Raw genomic sequence first — 17,732 nt, forward strand, 5'->3', positions numbered from 1 at the left:
GTAGGGAGGAGCATCACAGCAGATCAATATGCTTCGGCAGTGCTGTGGGCCTTGGAAGAAATATTTGCCCTGTGAAGCTGCTTTTAGTATTTTTAGCGTGCTTGCTCACTGAATGTCTGTATCAGAAAGGCTGTATGAACCTGAAGGAATACGGAAACACTTACAAAACAAGATAGTTTTTAATTAAGTTAAATAAATGAGTGTTTCATAGGACTATCTGTGTACCTGGCACACAGCATCACCTGAAGTTAATCAAATGTAGCAAATCAGGGTAGTGTTGCTATCACTATTGTATTGTTTCATGTGATGGCTTTTCATATTGAGATGCCTTCTCGCAGGCAGAAGGCAATGCGGCCATTTTGAGAGCAGGCAGAGGCAATACAAGGAAGATGTGGAGGCAGTGGTGGGTATTTTTGCCCTGCTGAAGATTGGCAACCCTTTCTCTGTTGGATTTTGAGACATTTTTAGAATCTGTGTTGGAACTCAGTTATAGGAAAATAGTTTTAAATCAAAACTTCTGTGATGGAAGTACAAAAATAGGGCTGGAAGGGACCTTGAGGTCATTCAGGAACAACTGTGCCTGTGTCATATATGGCAGTGCTGTTCTTGAAGACCTTTGTAGATGGAAATCCGCAGACAGACAGTTTTCCTAATATTTAACTTGACTCTCCCTTACTACTGATCAGTCATGTTGCTTGTCCTGCCAGCATAGGCAGGGAGAACAGTCACATCTGCAGCTGCATTTTGCATATTCAAAGACTTGTGTGTATATCCTGCCCATTCCTGTCTTCTCTTGACTGCCTGACTGCCCAATCCCTGTTCCTTTGATCAGAGACTACGCAGGTCCAGACGTTTTATTTCTCTCCTCTGGATTCTGCCTGCACCCCCCTCCCCCCCCCCGAATAATGTACTGGAGCTGAAGGTAATGCCAAGATGAAAGCGCATATGCTTCTTGCTTACTTTTGCAGGATGCAACATGCCATAAACTGTCCATACTGTTTTTCTAGATCACAGAGAATATTTCCTTTGGGAATTGGCACTTCTATAATGCTTAAATGGATAGATGTTACACTGGCCAGCAAGATAAAACTGATTTCTGCCTTTGCCTCTTTTCTGTAGTTATTCTCCATTAGCAGATGCATTTTCTTGTCAGTTCCGGGGCCACAACCTGCCATCGATGCTTTCCAAGTTCTCCCTCCCAGTGTCACTCTCAGAGTTCAAGAATCCGCTTGCGCCACCCGTTCAAGAGGTGAGGTGGGGAATGTACAAGAGCTCCTTGCTCTCTTGCTAATGAGAACTGTGTTGCTTTTGGAGTACCTAGTCAGGATCCTGCTATGTCAGGTTTAGAAGTTGCCAATTACTGTGTTTCCAACCATATGAATTGTTGTTTCATATCAGCATGCCAAAAAGCCATGGGGATGTTCAAGGTGAAGCTCTGTGGATGCTCTGTGCTAGCAAAGCACGATCCTAAAAGAAAAATCAGAATGTTTCTTTTCTTTGAGTGACATAGTAGGGAAAACTGAAACTCCCTATGGTCTGCTGAAAACCGACATAAATTAGTAGGGCTGAGTGCAAGTCTGTGGATTCCTCACAATCACATTTAATTTTATTATATTCCGTCTGCTTTAAGTTCACAGTCTGGTTATAAAAGCAAACTCTCTATTCACTTAGCTTTTGATATGAAACTGGAATTGTTTAAAGGCTGTTAAAGGAAGTAGACTCAGCATGTAGTCAACAGGAGTCCATGTGCTACAGAGTTAGGATTTTAATATTCAGATTTGGGATGATAATGTACAGATTTTGGATTAGTGTGCTGCTGTTTTGCTTACACGGAGATCATGACTTGTAGCATTTCTGGGAACTGGTGAAGTCAAGAAAGAGCTCAATAATGTGAGGTCTCCTGGCTGACATATTCCCAAATGAAGAAGCTTGGACTTCTGAACACAGCTCATTGTGGCAAAGGGAGTGTAGGCAGACTGCTTTAGCTGATTGCTTGTAGTGTTGTTTGCAGCCTTCGTACTTTGATGACTTGCTGGCTATATGAATTTAGCCACTGTTCAGATATCTGGAAGATTAACATTGACTGCGCACACAGGCACAATTGTGAGACAAGAATTTGTTGTAATTACAGGTTGGCAGAGATTATGATCGGAGATAAAGATAACTAATGATGTAGCGTCTAATCCCAATAGTATGTACTGGTTAGCTACCACCTTGGGAGGCAGGGGAAGAGCCGTGACTACCATTTTGCCAGTACTTCATTGTAGTTACAGGCAAATCTGTGTCCTGAAAATTGAAGCTAAATTAATAGCATGAATTTTATTCTAGCAGCAGTAGCTTCAGAAGGCATTCTTATTCTCAGTCCTCCTTTTAAAATGAATTACTTGCCTTAATACTTCTCCTTCAATATTCTGGTTGTTCTCAGACATCCTACTTTAAAATACACAGATAAAGTCTGCCTCTTACTGCTGCAGTTATGCCTTGAAACAACAGCGAGCGATCAGCATTTGCCAGAGCTGTTGGAGTGCTAAAATGGCTCTTTTGGTGTGTGCATCTCCTCTCTGATGCTCACCCGTCTGTGGTGGGGCCCTAAAGGTCAACAGCACGGCTTGTCTTCGTCATCCTTTCAGCGGGTATGGAAGGATGAAGGATGATGCTGTGAAAAGCTATGGAAGTGCCTTCTACAGTCTGAAAAGGGGAAGTGAGAACTGTGGTTGCGGAATACTCGGGGCCATGTTGGCAAGACGTGTGTGAAGATGAAGCAGACCATGCTGGTGGGCTGTTGTGAGTCATGGTGAGCTTCTCTGATTTTTTGACTTCTTTTTGACTTAAGCGTAACAGTTCTCAGGGGAGTTTAGACTAGAGAGAGTTTTTAGATGTTCTCATATCTGCACATTAATGTAGGAAAAGTATTTTCTTCTACTTCGATTTACCTATGTAGAACTCTTTGTATTATTGTTCTGTTAGGAGCTAGCCTTTTAAGAGAGATGAATCCAATCCCTATCCTGAGGTGGTCAGGCTCCAACTGTAATTAACAGAGATCTAGTCGATAGAGCAATTAATCTGATGAAACGTAGGTGGGTTTTTGTTCTGCTCTGCAGCGCTAAAAGATGCTGTACTCCGAACTGTAAATACTGTCAAATTGTATTTGCTTTGCCTTTGAAAAAAATTAACAAACTTTGGACCTTTCACTGTAATTTTGTTCTATGTGTACACAGGAGGAGGGGATGGGTTGTTTTTTTTTAACTTTGAAGATTTTCACTAGTAGTCTGTTATCTTGTGCTTTTCATCGTGGTGACTGTACTGTCTCTGTATTTCTCAAGGTCATCGGTGCTGGAAGGTCAGTACTGTGGGAAGGGCTGCATTTTCTGCAGCAACTGTTACAGTCTCATGGCATCCATCCCATTTGATTCTTGTCTTAAGCATGGGATTAGCTCCTGCCTTTTGGCACGGGCTTCTGGATGGGCAGAGAATACGGAAAGCATTAATAAGGTCCACGATACAAAATAGGAAAGCTGTTGAAGAGCCCTTCCTCCTGGTTTTACACAAAGTCATACTGCTTGATTTGAAAGAGGACAAAGTCATTTTTGTTTGCCTACTGCTATATGGGTGGAGTTGCTCCATTTGTTTGAGTAGATGAAAAAATGTGACGCTGGCATTTTTATACTTGGGGTGCTGCGGTAGTTTTTGGCTGGTAGGAGGTACAAACAGCCTGCAATACCCCGAGCGAGGACGAGGCTGCCTCAAAAGATGGCGTGCATGTCTACTTTCTGCTTTTGGTCTCTGTCTGTCAGGTAGGTAGGGAGATATCCAGGCTGCCAGGGCTCTCAACGTACCCTGTGCTAGAGGCGGGAATTCTTCTTGACCCCATCTTCTTGAGCTCCTTTCTTGCCTGTGGTGACGAGCAGTAAGCAGCATGCTGCAGCTGAACTCTGGTCGCTGTATATTTATCAGTGGTCTTCTGCTTATAATTGGCAAAGTCTTCGGTATTCGTGTAGTGATCTCTATGCTAGCTTCCCTTTTTCTGTGTTTAACCTGCCTTGCTCGGATAGCAATGTAGCAGCAGCGTGAAGATGCGCCTACACCTACAGCTCGGCTGATCTAATGATATCTCGGTGCTGCTGGGAGAAGGAGGCCCTGTTTTTCCCTTCCACTCTCAGGTGTGTGCACACATGCCTCCCTCCTTTCCCTCCTCCCTTTACGCTACAGCTCTGGCTCCTGTCCAGCTTGACTCTATTCACCTAACTTGTTTCAGCAGCACTAGTTTTCTGCCAGGTTAGCAGGTGGAGTTTGCTCAGGGGGAGATCCAGTAAGCTCCAGGGCTGGTGCAGAACGAGGGAGGCACTCCTGCAGCTGGGGACGTGAGTGAGGAAAGCAGAAGCTGCTTTCCCCTTTTCAGGGTGGTGAGTTGCCTGTTAGTTCTACCGTGCTGTGTAGTGTCACCCGGGCTTGCAGCAATCCAGTGCAGCCTGGGACTGTCCTGACCAGCAACCAGTTTAGCTCATGCTGCTGGTGCTGGATCTCATCAGGGTGTGGCCATGGGTTGAGGAGATCCTGTGAGCTGATACAATAGGGAAACTCATCTTCCTTTTTAGTGTTTTTACTGGGGAAAAAAAACAGTTTGCGTCTCCTCTACCCTGACGCCAAAGAAGCTGTCCTTCCTTCTGCTGCCCGTGACTGTTGGTTCCTGTCCCTGTGCTCTCCTCTTGCAAGTGTGGCACAGCCTTGATGTGACAGAGCACAGTGGAGTGGAGCTCTGGCAGTGTTCAGTGTGGTGCATGCCCCTTCATAACCTCCTGTGAAAGCACAGAAGCGTTTGGTGATCCAAAACCTTTAGCTCACCACACGTTCGTTGACAGACCGTGTGTACTAGGCCCACACTGGAGAACCGTGGTTGCTGCGTGGGAATCCTTTACCATGCTTTTCGGTGCAAGGCTTTCTTCATACACTATCAAAGTCTCTTCACCCAGCTACTCCACGCTAAGTTTCTTTGCAAACCAAGAGAAAGGGATAATGGCTGTGGCTTCCCCTCCTCCGTGTGTTACAGCCTCAGCTAGTTTATCTGCTTCAGAAGGTCTAAGATATCGCTACCCTGCCTTGAGGAACAAGCATGCACTAGCAGGAGGGATCTTTCCACCCCTAAGGTAGGAGGAGTGTACCTAGGTGAATTAGACCTCCCATTTCCTCCCTGCATCCCCTCCACTGCAGTAGCTCTTTATCATAATGAACATTGTTATTATTATTGTGGTTATCTAATTCTCCCTTGGCAGGGCTAGGGTAACTGCGGAAAAAAAACAGATGGGAAAGTATGACAGCTGCTGCTGAACAAAATGCTTAATTTTTCACTTTTGTTTTAATAAGCCTGGCCGTTCTGTTGGGAGTAAGGCACCGCTAGATGAGGCCTCTGCCTTATGCATCCGGAAAACGTGCCGTGCTTTGTGTAACAGCTCGGTGGAAAACGAGCACGTATGTCAGGGGATGGGAGTGGGAGGAGGAGCTGCATGCAAATACTGAATAGGCAGTTGTGTCTTCTGAGAGACACGGGGCAAATGGGACTGTTCTGCTGGGTGTCTGGAAGGCATTAAGAGTCATGGGAGCTTTTGTTGGCAGAGGTATGGAAGTAGTATTAAGGTGCATTTATGTTCAGTTGGACGAGGTGGGGGTTCAGTGTCGCCAGTTAAATACGGCTTTCTAGGCCTAAGTGGAGGGAATGGTTAAGATCTCGGCAAAGTGAGAATTCAAAGCTGTTACATACGATTAAAACGCCAACATTAGACCATAACTGGCTTGTCCTACATTAATAGGGGTCTTCAGAGCCTGTTTTCTGCAAAATAGGGAGAAGATTCAATAGCTGATCTGTTTTTCATGAAACAGTGTGGTTTGAATGATAAAGAAAGGTAATATATTTCAGCAAATGTCCATTTGCCCCAGCGACTTTGACGGTGCTATCCTACTGAGCCAAGGCAGCACGGACTTCTCAAGTCAGTCCTTGAAGAGTGCGCATGTCAAATAACTTCAGTGAATGCAGACTGGAGAAAGGGGGCTGGTGTACTTCGGTGGGCAAAACAAGCTGTGTTTTAACTAAGAGCGTATCCTGATGTAATGAGAAACAAGCTAGGATTGAGTGTTCTGGGTCACTTTTCCCTTCCCTTTCCTGAACCTGTTGCTGGTCCCAGTTATCTTGTTTTTTTCCGTAGCATTTTAGGTCTGGGAATGAAGCAGCCTTAAACAATCCTTGCAGGAAATGTGTTTTATTTAACGCGTTACTCAAGAGTTTTACAGATGCTCCTTGTGTTTCCCAGAGGGAGGAGAATAATGAATGCTGGATCTTGTCCCTCTGAGAGTTGGGGCTGAGCTTTCCTCTGACTGTCCCAAGCTGCCCAGATGGGCTGATGTATAGCGCCCATGTTTGCAGAAGCTAATACGTCTTCTCTGCTTTTGTCAATAAGCACAAAGCAATGCATTGTTGCCAGCGCCTTCCGTGCCGCCTTGCATGACACCATGCTCTAACTTCGCCGTGAAGTGGGGAGAAAAAGGGGGTGGCCACGGGCTGATCCGTGCCAGTGGGAGCAGTCCAGATGCTGCGGCAGACGGGACCCCCTCCGAGCAGACTGGAAAGAGGCAGCATGGGGAGACGGGAAGGATGACAGGAATATGGATGAAATTTAGAGTTGATTGTTAGTTAAATTAAGCAACGAAAAACGTTTCCTTTTATATTTCCATCACAGTCCTGGCGTTTCAGCCAAAAAAGGCTGGCTATGGCTTCCTACAGTGCCAGATGATGACTGAGTGGAGGCAGTCCTGGGACTGAAGCATACCCTTGCCTCAGAAGCTACTCTCAGCCCTTTTGGCTTCAGCAAGGAGCCCAGCTAATCAAGTAGAATGAGACCAAGCACCAAGATAACCCTGTGTCTCTGAGGGAGGAAGAGCACTTCCAACAGCCAGTGCAGCACAGATGGTGCAGGGGAGCCTTCCCTCCTGCAGACCTGTCTGTAAGCTCCATTGAGAGGGCAGATGGAAAATGGATGTAAAATCAGTGTTTGTGTCCAGAGACAAGCAGCAGAACATATTAGCAAAGCTTCTGCTAGACCTTATCTGTGAAAACACTTGCTGCTTTTGGTAAGAAATAGGTTTAAACCTGGAAAAGGTATTTATGAGCGGGCAGGACAAAGTGGAAATGGTGGTGTGAAGCATGTGTGCTGGGACGGTACAGAGTGCACCCCTTCAGGCGTGCTGTAGGACATGGTAGTGTTTGGGTTTTTTTCCATGACTAGATTTTAAGAGGTACCAAATTCCCACTGAGTCTAGCTTATTATAGATAACTGTCAACGATCATCATTCTCTCTTACCTGGGGACGATTGTTCAGGCTCACTTCAGTAAGGAAGAACAGTTTTCAAGCTACTCACAGCCGATCTCCAGCTCTCCCACTTTGGCACAAAGGCATTTGGCAATTGTGCAACGTTACAGTTGTAAAGCTGTGACACCGCTTCTGCCTGGCTTCTCATTCCACTGAGCCATAGCTGCTGTCCCAAGGGTGGCTTTCTAGATATTTGCACGAGAGCGTAGAGGTGAGGGTGCGTATGCAGAATTAGAGTGTGTTGGATCCAAGACTTCCCACGCACACGAAGCTGTAATGAAAGCAAGTGGCTGGTTTTGCAATTTATGAAACCACCACAGTGACCAGCGGAGGTTGGCCTAGGTCAGGCCCTACCTGGCAGATTCTGCAGGTCTGGTAGAGCCTGTTTGTCTCCTTGAATTGCCTTGGATTTTTCCAGGGTTATTTTGTGCCGTACAATGTGCAGACCTCTTTCATTTGATGTGAGACTAGCTCATCAGACATCGCTGTGCGCCAACAGGTTGGAAATTTAATACATGAAACATCTTTCCATCCAGGCCTGCATCTGGAAGGAAGGTTTTTAGCAACATAATCACTGGAGTAAACCTCCTCGCTCTTCCAGGCTGATTTCAGATGTAGGCAAAACATGCTGCGTTTGGTATCTTTTGCCAACCTTCCTCTTCTGCAGATTTTCTATTAAACATGTAAAATGAATTATGGCTTTTCCAAAAAAAAAAAAAAAAGATATGTTTGAAGGCGATCCCAGATAATATGTTTTAAGATTAAAATCCATTCAGCCCCCAAAAGTGGTAATCCCTGAAAAGACGGGGTGTGGGTCTGTCTGCAAACAGAAGATGTTTCTTTTGTGATTCGATAGCAGAGAAGGAACTGAGAATTCTAAGATTTATGGAAAAAGGAAAATTATGTGGGCTGATGAACTTCAGTTGGGGGCTTTTATTGAGCTTTGGCCCGTTACCCTGATGATTAATACAGCAGAGCTCGCTTCCTTCTCAGAGCCTGAGCTCATTCCGCATGTGTTTCTCTCACCAAAACAGTGTTGGTTGCTATGAAATCCCCAAACAGCTTTTGTCAGTGAAGCAGTGTTTTCAGAGCCGTTAGCTATGGGAAGGGTTGCCCGCAGTGATATGAAAAGGCTTTTTGTGCAGAAATTCAGACACGATGATGTGTTTTGAATGCTACTCCAAAAGTCCTGAAAATAGGCCATGCCAAGACCCTACACACGCTTGTCCCCCGCTCTGCCTGCTGCCTTCAGCATCTCTCGGGGACGTTCTGCAGGCCTTCAGCTGCTGTAAGACAAAGGTGTCGTGCATGTTTGTTTAATATGAGCATCGTCTCGCTTGAAACTGCTGCCTGTCTGCACCCTAGAGACCTAGGTGCCTTGATAAGCTTGGCCTGTTATTGCAGAGGGGTGGCCAGCAAATGGGGGATAGCAACCCTTTGCACTGCGAGGGGACTCCTTGGCAGCAGCAAGCTGCTGCCTCTTGCTGAGGTTTCTGCTGCTGTTAGTGCTGTTTCTGCAGAGCTGAGTCCTGGCAGGGCTCTGATCTCCAGGGTCTCCCATGGTTTTGCAGCAATTTCCCATCTGACAGCAAACGGCTCCTACTTCTGGGCACCTGTCTTGGTTGCTTTAGCTCTGCCCCATCACCCTGCCCTCTCCCTGGCTTGCTAGGGGGACCTGCACTTTAATCTGACTGCTCTGAGATGAACCCTTCAGTGATCAGTGATTTCAGCGGGCCTTGTTTAGAAACCAGCAAACTGATCTCCGGCTCACGCTGCTGGGCCATGGGCATCAGGGCCTGCATCTGGCCGACTCATTTCCCATGTCTGGTCTCTCAGAAGGAAGACTACCCCATTTTTTTAGCACCTACTGAACCTGTTCTGTTAAAAGAGGACATGAGGGATCCCTGTGGAGTTGTATGGCTAAAGCATGGTGAGGGCTACGGCAATGGGGCAGGGCTGTTGTGTTTGAGGATGCTGGCTGTGCTGGTCAGTGTGGCATAAAGACATGTTGATCATTAAAGGTTTGATTACAGCCTAAGCATCCACCAGAGGCTTTGGGTGTCATGAACATGTGTGCCCGGTCACCTTTTTATGATTGGAGAAGAGAGAAAACTGTTGCATGGGGTGGAAATCATTTCTCCTTGTGACTTCTTAGGCACAAAGCCTAACCTTTGGGCAGTTTTCCTCCTGTATTTTAGTTCACGGTGTTTAATACCTCATTTCTCACTCTGCAGACTCAGCTCATTCAAATGGTGATATGGATGCTCCAGCACCGGCTTCTTATTCAGCTTCACACTTACGTCTGTCTGATGGTGCCACCAAATGAGGAGGATTTCCGAGCCCAAGATGAAGACATGCCCTTTACTGCCAGGGTTGGAGGCCGAAGTTTAAGCACCCCCAATGCTCTCAGCTTTGGGTCTCCAAGTATGAGCACGCTTTCCTCTGCTGTTCAGACTACAGCCCACTTCTAGAGCTTCCCTTAGCAATGCCTGGGGTAACCAGGCCTTGCTAACAAGACAACCCATCTTTGCTGGAGTGCTTGCTAATTACGTCCAGCCGTTCCTTAAATTTAGAGTTGGGCATTGGTGAAAGTCTTAAGGGCTATTAGACCTTAAAGTCTTGTTTTTAAAAACAAGTAGTGCTTTGTAATTTGCCAAGTTCTCATTTGGTCATGTAAAATATTTTTATTTTGTCAGAGGTACTTCTGTTTTTTCAGTTAGTTCCTACTCCCTTGCTGTACTCAGGAGTAACCGCTATGTTCCTCTGGCTGCACCGCTGTTACTGCATGAAGCTTGGTTTTCAGGAGAGGAAGAAAATTGTGAGAATTTGTTTCAAACGGCGCTGGTTTCTGTGGGCTGCAGAGCCACCTAAGGAGATGCAGAGCTAGCTGTCATTCTCAGAAACAGTCGATTGCCGTTTATGTCTCCTGATTTCTTTCATCTCCTCAGTGCCATTCTTCAGGGTGATTCCCAGAAAGCATTTTTTCAAGAGTATAAATCAGATACAATGCTGAAATCCCCAAACTTTCCTGCCTGTGCTGTTACGAGCAGCATTCTCAGAATGCCACTGAGGTTGGATATCAGGAGAGATTCTCTGCACAGCTTTCAGCTTTACTGAAGTCATGAACTAGGGCAGAAATCTTGGAACGTGAGTCAGATAAGTCTGCGATCTGCTTGTTCTGGCTCACTCACAAGAGGATATTGCTTCTTGGCCTTTCTTTCTGCTTGCTCCCACCTTCTGTGCTGCTAGGCTTTTCATGTTACCACTTCACGGTATTCCAGCAGAGCTGGCTGGGAATTTACTTTTCAGATGTTTTTTATGGACTGTTTATGGTCTCCAGAAGTACAGTTTTCCACAGAAATTGATGACTTTGTTGAAACATTGGACTTTCCCATTGAGAAAATCGTTGTGTTGTCATATGACTAATTGCAGATACAAGTAGCATTTCGAGAGCCTCTTTCTTTGCTCTACAAATCTGAAGGGATTATTTGGAAAGACTGCACAGAAACAGCCTGAATTGATAATCTTTGCCTCATTATGCTGAGGAATATAAACATTCTCTGCCTCTTTCTCTTTTCCCCGATAGCTAGTAGTGATGACATGACTCTGACAAGCCCTAGCATGGATAATTCCAGTGCTGAGTTGATACCTGGTGGGGACTCACCCCTAAATAAAAGGATGACAGAGAATCTCCTAGCAAGCTTGTTGGAACATGAGCGGGAAGCTATCCTTAATGTCCCTGCTGCCCAAAATCCAGAAGATCTTCGCATGTTTGCAAGGTAGGAAATGAGGAGGGCAGAATGCAATCTTTTTTTTCTTATCCTTGCTGCTTTACTGAAGGATTGGTGTGGACTCTGAGCAAATCCCCTTAGCCTGGGATTTTGGAGGATAAATTCTTTTGGGTTTGTTCCCCTTATAGCTACTTCATCTGTGCACGTCAGTTTTGGACAAAAACTAATACGTGTGTCACAGGAACTCTTGTTAGCAGAGAGTCCCGGATGTGTGAAGGAGCATTGGGGAGTATCGTTGGGCAATGGGGACTTGACTGTTTGCCCGCCAGCTTTCCTGTGTCCACGCATGGTAGACATAAAACTGCATAGCCTGAAAAAACCTTCTGAGCGTGCAAAGCAAAGGCCCGGTCATGCTGATGCTCAGTTTGTGTCCGTTGACATTTCCAAGCCAGCTATCCTATATTTTAAGGTTTGTAAACTCCACGCAAATATGAGGTAGATAAAAAGAGCATCAGATGCAAAGCCAGCCTGAATACTTATACAGACCAGCCTACAAAGGTTTCAAGGCCTGTTTTGCAGGGATGAGCTGCTCATTACGTTAGGTTTGTTAGGTTAAAGTCATTAAGATGTGTGATTAGTAGCACCCAGTTTTGTTGTTACAAATTTCAACACAACAAGAACATGCAAGATGCGGTTCTGCACATGGTGAAAAGCAGAGTGACTTCCTAAGCAGCCATCTGGGAAAAAGGTGTGGGGGAAAATTACTCTTTCTTCCTAAGCATTTCAAAACACAGTGGCATCGCTGGAATGCAGCTGTCACTGGGCTTCATACTTGTGGAGCAGAAAACCACCTGAGGCAGGTACTGCAGCTTTTCCTATACGTCCCAGATTCAGCTGTTAATCCCCTGAAAACCTGGTTCTCGCCCTAGGGTGGGTATAGTCAAGTAGCCTTGGGAAACTGTAATAGCAAGAGAATACTTTTCTTGTCTGCGGCAAAGTTTGCAGCTAATGCTGTGCTCAGGTATTTTCACAGAGCTCTCCCAAGCTTGTGGGTAGCTGCTGCTCTCCGAATTACTCGTTTCCATCTCCTGTAAACTGCTCAGGGGATGTTCTCTGATTAAGGGGCAAGGCTTTGGCCATTAGAGCACTTCGAAATGTTTCTTCCTCATTACCAGATAAGTTGTTACAAAAACAGTGGAAGAGAGAAGATGCGATTAAAAAAATGGGTCCTGTGGGTAGGACGCAGGGGTGTACAAATAGAAATGTTTATGCAAGAGGCTCTTGGATACCAGTGGCTTTAGGAGACACCGTAACTTGGAGGTTGTGGGTGTATTTTCTCTCTTTTTCTGCCATAAACCATCAGAGATGAGTGTCTGGGTAAACTTATTGCTCTTAATGAAAGCGTAAACAATTGTGGAGAAGCTGCTGCAGCGAATAGGGCGATCTCCCTCCTTACCCTAATACCGGTTACTGCGTCAGCTCTTCTTTTTGCTTCATTTTGAGGAATAGCAGCCTAATGAGGGCTGTGCTATGGCAAATAGCTCTGCTGTATCAGCTGCCTCCCAGAGCAAACTCCTGCTATAAATGCGTAGTTAGCACGCTAAATATACTGCAACTGCCCTTCCAAGTATAGTTGTGTGCACACAAAGGGATGGGCTATTTTCAGCAGAGCAATAAAGTTCAGCCCGATACATTTTCTTCTGTCTGTGCCTCTGAACGCCTGTTACTCATTAAACAGATGGCAGAAAGAGCTTGTGCCTGCCCATTGCTATGCACAGCCGGTATTTGCGAGGCAGAAACCTTAAGGGGAAATAAGGAATACTGAAGCTTGGCTCCAGCACTGGCTGCATTAACCCTCGTCACGTTGACTGGGAATTGAAATCCAAGTTCTTTCCTTAGGTGCTGCTGGAGGAGGGTTGGCATGTCCCTCCAGAAGTAAAACTGAGAAGGGGACAAGTTCTTTTTGAGCTAGACCTTCGGTAATGTACACAAAGTGTTCCTCATTGCACATCGAGCAGTACTTTTACAGACAGTTTGATGCTTCACTGATGGCTCCTCTCCCAAGCCATGGGTGTGGAATCACTTCCAGGATTTTTTTTTTCCCTCTCGCTCTTGGATTGGGAGATAGAGGTCCTCTGCTCCACTGAGAAATGCTCACTGGTGGCACTAAGCTGTGGACAGTTCTGCTCCACCTTCAAGCAGTGCTGGTGGAAGGGCTATCTCCTTGCCCAGAAATAAGCTAATTTTATTTGAATGACTAGTCTGAGATAATCCTTGCGGGGTTTTTCCAGTGTTTAAGAACACCACACTGCTGTTAGAGGGGTAGCTCTTACAACTTGAAGAGGGGAAGAATGATGATGAGCAATGGAAAGCAATAATCTTCCATTGCCCTATCTGGGTCAGGAAGCACACATCTGCCAACAAACATATCCGTGTGGCCTCGAGGGACCCAAATGCAGCGTTACTGCTCCAAGAAGTGCATCTTGTGTCCCATTTGGGTCCTGTAAATGTTCACTGCTCAAAAAGGTGAAGGTAGTGCCCATCTTCACTGGAGCTGTGAGCCCCAAGTTCCCGCTTTGTAGATTCTAGTTGGACTTTGGGGAAAACTTCTTCCCCGGGAGGGTGTGCAGCCCAGGATGGATTGCCCAGGCATGTGGGGGAATCTCCATCCTTGGAGGGTTTCAGAGCTTGGCTGGAAAAACTACAGCGTTGGCAGTGGTCCTGCTGGAGCAGGATGCTGGACTAGACTTTGGAGGGGTCTTCCAGCCGGCATTTTTGTGATATTCTTTAATATCCTCTCTAGCTTTTATTGGAGTGGAAAGTATTTCATCTTGACCAGTTACAAATCCAGACTCTTTTTGAATATAGGATGGATTTATTTATTGGAAAACTCCTGCTTAGTCTGCATTGCTGTTGAAAGCCAGGTTGAATTAATTGCCCAGAAGACAGCTGTGCCAGGAGATGAGAGCATGGGCAATCACAGCTTTATAGAGGGGAGGGAATAGGGAGTTTTTAAAATCCTCAGAATCACTTTTTGAACAGTGATACAAGTTACAAAATACCTCAGGGAACAGCCTGGTTTTGACACATGTGCACACAAACCCACCCTGTCCCTGCTAACGGCCACTTCTCAGTGCCCTGGTTGCCATCGGCCCCGGGGAGGGAGCCATTTTTGCTTCATTTTGAGGAATAGCAGCCTAATGAGGGCTGTGCTATGGCAAATAGCTCTGCTGTATCAGCTGCCTCCCAGAGCAAACTCCTGCTATAAATGCGTAGTTAGCACGCTAAATATACTGCAACTGCCCTTCCAAGTATAGTTGTGTGCACACAAAGGGATGGGCTATTTTCAGCAGAGCAATAAAGTTCAGCCCGATACATTTTCTTCTGTCTGTGCCTCTGAACGCCTGTTACTCATTAAACAGATGGCAGAAAGAGCTTGTGCCTGCCCATTGCTATGCACAGCCGGTATTTGCGAGGCAGAAACCTTAAGGGGAAATAAGGAATACTGAAGCTTGGCTCCAGCACTGGCTGCATTAACCCTCGTCACGTTGACTGGGAATTGAAATCCAAGTTCTTTCCTTAGGTGCTGCTGGAGGAGGGTTGGCATGTCCCTCCAGAAGTAAAACTGAGAAGGGGACAAGTTCTTTTTGAGCTAGACCTTCGGTAATGTACACAAAGTGTTCCTCATTGCACATCGAGCAGTACTTTTACAGACAGTTTGATGCTTCACTGATGGCTCCTCTCCCAAGCCATGGGTGTGGAATCACTTCCAGGATTTTTTTTTTCCCTCTCGCTCTTGGATTGGGAGATAGAGGTCCTCTGCTCCACTGAGAAATGCTCACTGGTGGCACTAAGCTGTGGACAGTTCTGCTCCACCTTCAAGCAGTGCTGGTGGAAGGGCTATCTCCTTGCCCAGAAATAAGCTAATTTTATTTGAATGACTAGTCTGAGATAATCCTTGCGGGGTTTTTCCAGTGTTTAAGAACACCACACTGCTGTTAGAGGGGTAGCTCTTACAACTTGAAGAGGGGAAGAATGATGATGAGCAATGGAAAGCAATAATCTTCCATTGCCCTATCTGGGTCAGGAAGCCCACATCTGCCAACAAACATATCCGTGTGGCCTCGAGGGACCCAAATGCAGCGTTACTGCTCCAAGAAGTGCATCTTGTGTCCCATTTGGGTCCTGTAAATGTTCGTTCACTGCTCAAAAAGGCGAAGGTAGTGCCCATCTTCACTGGAGCTGTGAGCGTTTGGGTCCTGTAAATGTTCACTGCTCAAAAAGGTGAAGGTAGTGCCCATCTTCACTGGAGCTGTGAGCCCCAAGTTCCCGCTTTGTAGATTCTAGTTGGACTTTGGGGAAAACTTCTTCCCCGGGAGGGTGTGCAGCCCAGGATGGATTGCCCAGGCATGTGGGGGAATCTCCATCCTTGGAGGGTTTCAGAGCTTGGCTGGAAAAACTACAGCGTTGGCAGTGGTCCTGCTGGAGCAGGATGCTGGACTAGACTTTGGAGGGGTCTTCCAGCCGGCATTTTTGTGATATTCTTTAATATCCTCTCTAGCTTTTATTGGAGTGGAAAGTATTTCATCTTGACCAGTTACAAATCCAGACTCTTTTTGAATATAGGATGGATTTATTTATTGGAAAACTCCTGCTTAGTCTGCATTGCTGTTGAAAGCCAGGTTGAATTAATTGCCCAGAAGACAGCTGTGCCAGGAGATGAGAGCATGGGCAATCACAGCTTTATAGAGGGGAGGGAATAGGGAGTTTTTAAAATCCTCAGAATCACTTTTTGAACAGTGATACAAGTTACAAAATACCTCAGGGAACAGCCTGGTTTTGACACATGTGCACACAAACCCACCCTGTCCCTGCTAACGGCCACTTCTCAGTGCACTGGTTGCCATCGGCCCGGGGAAGGAAGCCAATTAGCCTGATTTAAATACCCAGCGGGAGATACTGCAAAAGGCAAGTGCACAGCCCAGATAGCGGAAAGGTAAATACGACGGGAGCCTGTTGTTTGTTTGTACTGCAGGTACAGAGACGTAGCGATTGTGTTCTACCTAATGGTGCCAGCTGGAGAGCTGGCAGATGAACAGCAAAGCAGAAGGGAGTTGGCAGCATGCTGGGGGCTGCACAGCCCCGGGCCGCCCACGGGGATGAGGCGGTGAGGTTCCCGGTTCTGAGCTTTAGGTACAGCTCTTTGGGGAAGCAGAGGAGGGACACCGTAGGTTGGAGAGGAGAGAAGCACAAATGGCAGCGTACTGGAGGTAAAACCTCCTCTGTGCAGCGTAGAGGGAGGGGGTGATGGCGGGTGACTTGTTGCACAGCGAATCCTTTCCCGTCGCCCGTGAAGGGTAACAGATGACAGGAGCACCCGGCCTGAGCGACAGACAGCCAAACGCCCGTCCCTCAGGCAAAGCATGAGAGGCCTCATCCTGCTGTCATGTGGAAACGGGCAGGGATGCTCCGAGGGAGATTTGGCATCTTTTGAGGGCTCTTCCTGCATGAGGACTGTATGAATGAATTGGGAAACAGATTTGTCATCTCCACTCAGTTTTACTGTCAGTTGGCATGAAGGAGCAGGCCAGCGTATTCCTAAACTGCAGATGGGTACGGAAACACGAGCGAAAGCTGCTGAAGCGCAGAGCGTGATGCGTAACACATGGGGACGCACATCTGTCTGCGTAGCCGGGGAAGTGATTCTGGCACATGCATTCGGGCCTTGACGGGTGGGAGTATTTGAGTGACGTGTGTGGTGTGTTTCCTGTGTTTGGGAGGTTGTTAAGACAATTAAGAGACTGAGCAGCAAACTCCAGCTTTGGCTGGAGGGCTGGCTTGGTGTTAGGGCTCTGAGGAGCAGGTCCTCAGCAGTCGCAGACTTGCTGCAGCGGTTTGTCCTCGACCCAGCTGAGATTGACTGTGCAGGGCCAAGGTTATCTGATGTCTGTAGCACGCTGGTGCCCAGCAAAGGGGTGTCTGTGCCGTCTCTATTTAAAGAGAGCTGGGAATTTAAGAAGTCAATGTGGTTTTAGCTTAGACTTAAGCATTTTGGGGCCTTCATAACTTGCAGAGCTTCTCTGTGGTGCCTGTCACCAAAATTTCCATCTCCCTGTTGCGACTGCTCTACCTACCCTGAGGTGACCAAACCTCAAGAGTGCACGACCTGTAGTTACTGAGCCCCTTGGGCTGCTGTGTGGGAAAATGCGCTCTTAATTCTAAAGGCCGGTGTAGGTGCCCAGGCCTCTGATGCAGAGCTGTGACGAAGGGCAGTGTAGACCCAGGTAAGAGAGGGCAGAAGTAAATCTGCCACTTCCTGACTTCTTGCGGCTTGTTGGCACTTGCAGTGCCTTGCTTTCTGGAGTTAAAACAATTTTGAAAACTGACAATCTCAGGAAATACCCCAGGCTTAGGAAACCTTTTGACCTTTGCAAAGCCCCGAGGGGGAGTCCCTGCTTTTCCCCCCGATTTCTGTGCTAGGTCTGCCTGAGGGAAGAACCGATATAATTCACTTTGCTTTTCATGGAAATGAGGGACACAGCCCAAACACCTTCTGATTTGTGTCCCATGGCAGAGGAAACCTTGGGGGTGGCAGTGTCAGTTCTAGCTGCATGCACTTGCTTTTGGCCCACATGCTTCCCTT

The 17,732-nt window shown here is 46.7% G+C and overlaps 1 protein-coding gene and 1 long non-coding RNA gene across 19 annotated transcripts in view; both read left to right on the forward strand.

Moving 5' to 3' along the window:
* NPRL3 (NPR3 like, GATOR1 complex subunit) overlaps positions 1-17,732 on the forward strand; it is a 57,166-nt gene that overhangs the window by 29,302 nt on the left and 10,132 nt on the right. For 16 of the 18 annotated variants that reach the window (XM_035889120.1, XM_035889107.1, XM_035889105.1 and 13 more), the window contains 3 exons: positions 1,120-1,249; positions 9,593-9,782; positions 10,945-11,137. In XM_035889120.1, the coding sequence (XP_035745013.1) occupies positions 1,120-1,249; positions 9,593-9,782; positions 10,945-11,137 (513 nt within the window). Of the gene's footprint in view, positions 1-1,119; positions 1,250-9,592; positions 9,783-10,944; positions 11,138-11,348; positions 11,350-17,732 lie in introns of all 18 variants that reach the window. The other 2 variants (XM_009649426.2, XM_035889115.1) reach the window with 2 other exon arrangements.
* Positions 2,801-4,607, forward strand: LOC118451734. Its single transcript, XR_004841281.1, has 2 exons — positions 2,801-4,160; positions 4,276-4,607. It is a non-coding gene; the product is annotated as an uncharacterized LOC118451734 (long non-coding RNA).

This window comes from Egretta garzetta, unplaced genomic scaffold, assembly GCF_000687185.1.
Source record: "Egretta garzetta isolate BGI_Z169 unplaced genomic scaffold, ASM68718v1 scaffold42, whole genome shotgun sequence".
Classification (NCBI taxonomy): domain Eukaryota; kingdom Metazoa; phylum Chordata; class Aves; order Pelecaniformes; family Ardeidae; genus Egretta; species Egretta garzetta.